Below are 6,487 nucleotides of genomic sequence, written 5' to 3'. Positions count from 1 at the left end.
TTTAACGGATGGTAATGTTTAAGAAAATTTTATCCGAAAAGAGCTGTAGTTATGCATTCAGTCTGGAATGCCGGTGACCGCCATGGAAACATAGACAAGCGAACCTACACTTTGAAGCATAAACATTATGAAGATTTTCAACACATCTGTATTCTTTAAGATCGACTGTTGATGGTAAGTACATTTTGTTTGTGTTCCCCATTTTTTGCTATTTTAAAAGAATGAAGAATAAAGTAGTCGTTTAATGTTTTTGTTGTATATGTCTATATGATTTTCTAGTTGAGGCATGTTCTATTGGAGATCAATTAGAACAAGTAAGTAATATGCTATGCAACAATAAATAGGAGAACCGTTTGAAGCATGGAAAAACCCTAAGATTCTTTGGCTTTGAAATGCAATTATCATTTTGCAAGGAGAACTGTTTGAAAGGTTAGTATCCCATTTCCTTATAAAAAAAAATTAAAAATATTTTTTTGAGCTAATAATTATAAATTATTGTGAAGAAGTTGTTTTTGTCTAATAATTAAAAATATTTTTTATTTGTACAAATTAAATCATTTTACCTATGACTTGTTATGAATTGTTATTAGATATTAGTAATTTTTGTTTTGGTAATTAGTTTACGTTTGAGTTAAAAATGAAAATTAAAAAGAAAAGTATGAGCTACACAAAGGTAAGTAGTTCATTAGCTAATGGTGATGATCGATAGCTAATGGTAAGCAGTTGTTCTGTTTGAATTTTTTAATGGAGTTGTATAGTATACATTATATGGAGTTCTAAATTATACATTGAAGTAAATCATTGTGGTTGGAGTACATGCAAGAGTACATTTATTTCATTGTTTTATGTGATGTGTGATGCGTTGCAGGTGTCGTTATTAGAGAAAGAACTGGACAGGTATTATAACAATTCGATGTATGCACCATTCGAAGAAGAAGGGGTCGTCGAGGAGAATGCAGCGAGCGATGGAGATGATTTCGAGGGGGTTGGGGGACATTCGGCTGAGTCAGGTGCAGAAGGCATTGACGATGATGTATACGGTGATGGTTTTTATGACAACTGGGAAGAAAGGGGAATTGATAGGCTGACTGATCTGGGTTGTATGAATTTGAAAGAAATTAGGGCCGATCATATTAAAATGTTACATTTTGCAGACCGGGAAGTTGCTTTTGCTTTCTATAACCTATATGCAAAGATGAACGGGTTTGCCGCAAGAAGGTACCGGTCGCGGCGGAACATGAACAACGAGGTTACACAACAGTCCTTTGTTTGCTTTAGGCAGGGATTTAGAAAGCACAATGATTGTGAAGAACGTAAAAGGGAACCAAAGCCAGAGACTAGATGTGGTTGTGAGGCTGAGATGCGTGTACATGTACACAGGGAAAGTGGAAGATGGATCATAATCTATTTTCAGGAAGTTCATAATCACAAGATGCTTGAGGACACACTAACTTTTATGCTTCCCGGACACAGGATGATGAACGCGGCAGCTATTAATCAGATGAATATGATGCTTAAGGTCGGCATTAGGACTCCACAAATTTATGCATCATTTGTGCAAACCGCAGGAGGCCACGAAAATGTTCCGTTTTTGAAAAGAGATATGTACAACCAAATAGACAAACAAAGAAAGCTCATTGGCGGGGATGCAAAATCGTGTCTTAAGTTGTTAGAATCAATGGCAGAGCGGAACCCAGGAATGTTTGTAAGATACTTGGCAGATAAAGATGGGCGATTGGTTCACCTGTTTTGGTCAGACAATTGCAGTCAGCTAGATTTCCATCTTTTTGGGGATGTGTTAGCATTTGATGCAACATATCGTAAGAATAAGTACATGTGCCCACTTGTGGTTTTTTCCGGTGTAAACCATCATAATCAAACAATTGTATTTGCTGCAGCACTAGTTGCAAACGAGACGGAAGAAACATACACTTGGTTACTTCAGCAGTTTCTTGAAGCAATGAAAGGGAAGGCACCTGGATGTGTTATAACTGATGGTCACGGTGCAATGAAGAAGGCCATTGAAACTGTATTTCCAGGTGCTTATCATCGACTCTGTGCTTGGCATTTAATTAGGAATGCTACTTCAAATATTAGCAATCCAGTGTTTACATCTGAATTCAAAAAATGCATGTTATTTGACTATGAGGTATCTGAGTTTGAGGAAAGATGGCAGAAGGTTGTATCGGAACTTGGTCTCGAGACTAATCAGTGGGTGTGTGATCTTTATGCCAAGAGAGCAATGTGGGCCACTGCATATATCCGCGGACATTTTTTCGGTGGCTTCCGAACAACCTCAAGGTGTGAAGGTTTACATTCTATGCTTGGCAAGTTTGTACACTCTAGACATAACTTGAAGGACTTTGTGGAGCAGTTCTTTCGGTGCATATCTCAGATGAGGTCTCGGGAAGCACACACTGATTTGCAATCTATTGTTGGGGATTTGGTAATGCAGACACCATTGCATGCTCTTGAGAGATCGGCTGCAAATTCACTTACACGGGAAATTTTTCTATTGTTCAGGCCAATGCTTTCACGAGCTTGCACGTTGAAGGTTCGCTCCTGCACATACACACCTATGTGTAAGATTTATACACTTTCACGATCCGGAGATGCACAGCGAGAGTGGCAAGTCTCACATTATCCTAATGGAACTTTCTTTAAGTGTTCATGCATGAGGATGGAGTCATTGGGTATTCCATGTGATCACATTGTGGCGGTCCTTGTTCATATGGATGCCACAGAGATACCGTCAACTTTGGTTCTGGGCAGGTGGTCAAAGGATGCCAGGTCCAAAGTTAGGGAATTCATGGAAAAAGGACCATTTTGTTGGGATTCAATGGTCAATTGTCGTAATTGGATGTTGAATGACTTGTGTAGGGAGCTGTGTGTGGTAGCGTCCAACGATGCTGATCAGTTTGTGCAAGTCACCCAGAAAATTAGGAATGAGATCTCCCGTGTTAAGGGTTCAGTCAAAGAGGTTGGCGAAAGAGCGAATGTGGTCGGATCCTCCACTCTGGAGGAATGTGTTAGGGATCCGAATATTGCCCGACAACGTACTAGGCGCAGAAAAGGTTCACTAAACCATCCATCAGTCAAGGGTGTCAAGAGGTGTGGCATTTGTAGGAAGGTTGGACATAATAGACTTTCATGCCATCAAAGGCAAACTAGGCGTGAGTCTGAGTCTTTGGCAGCAAGATGTAGCCCAAGCGGTGAGATGTACGACGATGATGACGTATACTATGAAGACATATCCCAGGTTAGTCTCATATGACTCTTGAGTCACCGATTTGAACAATCAATTATACACCAAATTGAATAATTATGACATTTTGTGTGTTTGCTTGTACCAATCTTACAGCATGAAGATGGAGATTATTATATCCCGGCACACATGACTGATGGTAATGTTTATGCTGATGACGAAGAATTGGCAGAGCAATGTGCAACGGTTGAACATGAGTATGATATTTCATTATCGGAACCTTAGATAATTACAATGTTGGGTAGTTGAATTTGTATTGTTGAGTACTTATTGGTAGCTTTTTACCTCCAGGTAAAGACATTAGCTTCCTTTATTGTTTGTGAGTAGAAAATGTAAGATGTTCTTGCTTATTGCTGTTCTACATTTTCTCAATTGAAGGGAATGATATTTGCTTGCACACCAGAGTGTATCTTCTCAATTGGTGTTCAACTTTATTCTTTCATTTGATCCAGAAAATGTTACTGTAGTTATTGGAATTTTTCTCCCAGATTTCCAACAAATTAATGGTATGATAATTGAGGGATAATGTCTTTGTTAACCTATGTTTAATTATGGAATCCTAATTCAATGATTCTGAATGAAAGTTGTTTACATATTATGATAGAATATAGAAATGTAGAGATACAAACATAGAGAAATAAGGGTATATTATTGTTGAGTAATTATGGATAACTTGTTAAGCCAAAGTAAAGACATGAGCTTCCTTTATTATTTTGATTCCAACCGTTCTTAAGTTGTGATGTCCAAGCAAATCATTCATAGAACACAATTAAAAATGTTTTGGTTCAAATTAGTTTAATTTGTCTTGTCCGACTAAATGCCATTTACTAGTAAGATCCAGATACATAAAAGACTACATATAAGTTCATAAGTTCAAAAGATACATGACAATTAAAAGGAAGATGTTTAAATAGTAGGCACATGCCGGATTGCAACATAAATTCCACATTCACAACAAAAGGTGTACAGCGAAGACCAGTCTCTCTTTATCTCAAACTTTTGCACCAATACTTGGGATCCAAGATGTCACTTCATTGAAGGGCGCCATGACCAAACCCAATGCGGTGTGCATCCTAACAAGATTTTCATCGAGCTGCAACAATTTTCCACAAGTCAAGCTAATGGCATCTGTCATAGATAGAACATTCAAGAACATATTTGATTACTTACCTGGGGCATAAGGTTACGCTGAAAGGCATTGGCCATTGCCATCCAATTCAAAACCGAAATCGCTGAAGTCTCCCTATGCGGTGGAATTGGCATATTAACATTAGACACTAAATTTATATGCATATTAACTTTAACAAAAGTGGTGTTGGTTGACTAAATACTCAGTAGCATACACCAGAAGCATTAAGTTTAAGAAAAGTATAATATGCATATAAATAGAGCTTAGAATTAGTAAAAATTAATGATGAATAATAGGCATAATGGATTCCACCTTACCTTGATTGGGCTGTTGGAAGACCATCTGCTTCTCTTATGCGGAAGTATGTCACTCCTTTGTACTTCTTGGAGAATTGCAGCGGGTATTTTGGTTTACCAATGACTGCTGATAAACCGTCTCCCTGAATCCATGCGGAATTGATTTTTTTAAGTTAAAGGCAACTTTATCCATCACAAATTTGAGTTACTGTATTAGACTAACCAATTTTCTTATGGTGGCTTTGCGTCGAAGTGCTTTTTCATCATCCATCGAAGCATCTAGGTGATAAAGAACCTCATCTTTGAATGCTACGACAGCTAGGAACCAGTGTCCCTCATCCTCTTTGACAGGGATATAAGCCTACGAAAGAAGTACCTAATTAATCATTGTGGAATAAATTATGAACATGTTACAGGTTGTATTTGTGAGTACATAGTTAAGATTCATAGAAGGCCTCATCCAAGTCGGCATGTAAGTTTCGGTTATTTGTTGCACATCTATGTCATTGATGACATCATTCTGCAAGTAAAAATGGTCGTAGTAAGGCCAACGAAATCAAACAGGCTATGATATAACAATTGAAGGTCCTTATCGAAAATGACGGTGGAAGACACCAAATAACTGGTCCATCTTGTCGTTGAAACAATTTTGTCAGCCTCATAGCAAACATTTCAAAGGTCTTATCATGCGGAAGCTCACCTGGTTTCAAGGTCATCAGCTCCGCTCTTGTCATCATTAAATCCCCGTATTTCACCAGTACCTCCCTGTTTTCAGAAAAATATTATGGTCACCATCCGTGTGGGATAATGTTTCCATCATTGAACATGCAAAAAACAATTATCAAAGCTTAGTGACACTTACTCTTGGTTCCCTTGTGGGTTGAATACATATGTTGCAATGCTTATTTGGAGTTCTGACAGTGAGGGCTCAGTAGGACTTGGCGACATAGTTGGATTCATCTCGATTATATTGTTATTAACAACATTGTGGTTGGTGGTTGCATTCATTACGCTGCCAAATAGCTTCAATGTACTGCCTCTGTTACCCTTTTGTCCATTTGCACTCGATCCGCCTCTTCTGGATGGAACGCGATGCAAAGTTTCTTGTTCCCGAATAGGTATATTGGTTTTTGAGTTGCCTATCTTCCCCCGTTGTATAGGATATACCGCCGAGCTCGAACTTCCCCCTTTATATATCATGGTTGGACGGCCCATCAACGGCAGTTGGGAATTCTGTGACCCGGCACCGATTGAAGAGCCCGCGTTCAATATCGAAGTTGCAGGAATCGAGTTCATCTGGATGCATTGCTTGTTGTTGGCGGCAGGGACATCGCCTTGTGGCAACGGAGAACAAGGGAATGCGATTGCAGTGGCAGACTTCCCCTAAAACGGTTGTTATGATATGGGTTAAACAGGTCAATTTAATTAAACAACTTTGATCTAATCCAACCCAAGAAAACGTTAGCCTATTGGGGCTTATTTGCTTACCAATCCAATGCTGGATTAATTGTAAAGTATACATTTTTCATGGATCAAAATAAATCACAAAAGTTTATTTTCATAATCTTGCTTATTTTATTTTGATATACCTCAGTAAATCCCTAACATGCATGGTTATACTCTGAACAACAGGCCCAAGCTTCCACAAATCTTAACTTATCTAAAAAAATCCATTAATATAGAATTATACTTAAACTCAATTCATAATAATATCAACGCCAATGAAGAGGCGTGAAATAAAATATAATAAATTTATTAATAATTTAAATTAAATTAATTAAACTAAACCAAATTTTT

The 6,487-nt window shown here is 38.0% G+C and overlaps 1 protein-coding gene across 1 annotated transcript; it reads left to right on the top strand.

Annotated features, from left to right (window-relative positions):
- The first annotated feature begins 51 nt into the window (after window positions 1–51).
- Window positions 52–3,655, top strand: LOC112783567 (protein FAR1-RELATED SEQUENCE 5-like). Its single transcript, XM_072210948.1, has 4 exons — window positions 52–148; window positions 280–314; window positions 869–3,259; window positions 3,362–3,655. The coding sequence occupies exons 1-4, from the start codon at window positions 52–54 to the stop codon at window positions 3,488–3,490; spliced, it is 2,652 nt and encodes an 883-aa protein (XP_072067049.1). The 3' UTR covers window positions 3,491–3,655.
- Window positions 3,656–6,487: the final 2,832 nt, after the last annotated feature.

Source organism: Arachis hypogaea, chromosome 13, assembly GCF_003086295.3.
Source record: "Arachis hypogaea cultivar Tifrunner chromosome 13, arahy.Tifrunner.gnm2.J5K5, whole genome shotgun sequence".
In the NCBI taxonomy this organism is placed as follows: Eukaryota; Viridiplantae; Streptophyta; class Magnoliopsida; order Fabales; family Fabaceae; genus Arachis; species Arachis hypogaea.
Note: the sequence above shows the minus strand (reverse complement) of the source record. Positions and strands in the feature narration are given on the sequence as shown.

Coding starts and splice junctions, on each gene's coding strand:
- LOC112783567 (XM_072210948.1), top strand. CDS start 52: ATGCATTCAGTCTGGAATGCCGGTGACCGCCATGGAAACATAGACAAG. Junction 315..868: donor TTGGAGATCAATTAGAACAA/GTAAGTAATATG, acceptor GATGCGTTGCAG/GTGTCGTTATTAGAGAAAGA. Junction 3,260..3,361: donor ACTATGAAGACATATCCCAG/GTTAGTCTCATA, acceptor CCAATCTTACAG/CATGAAGATGGAGATTATTA.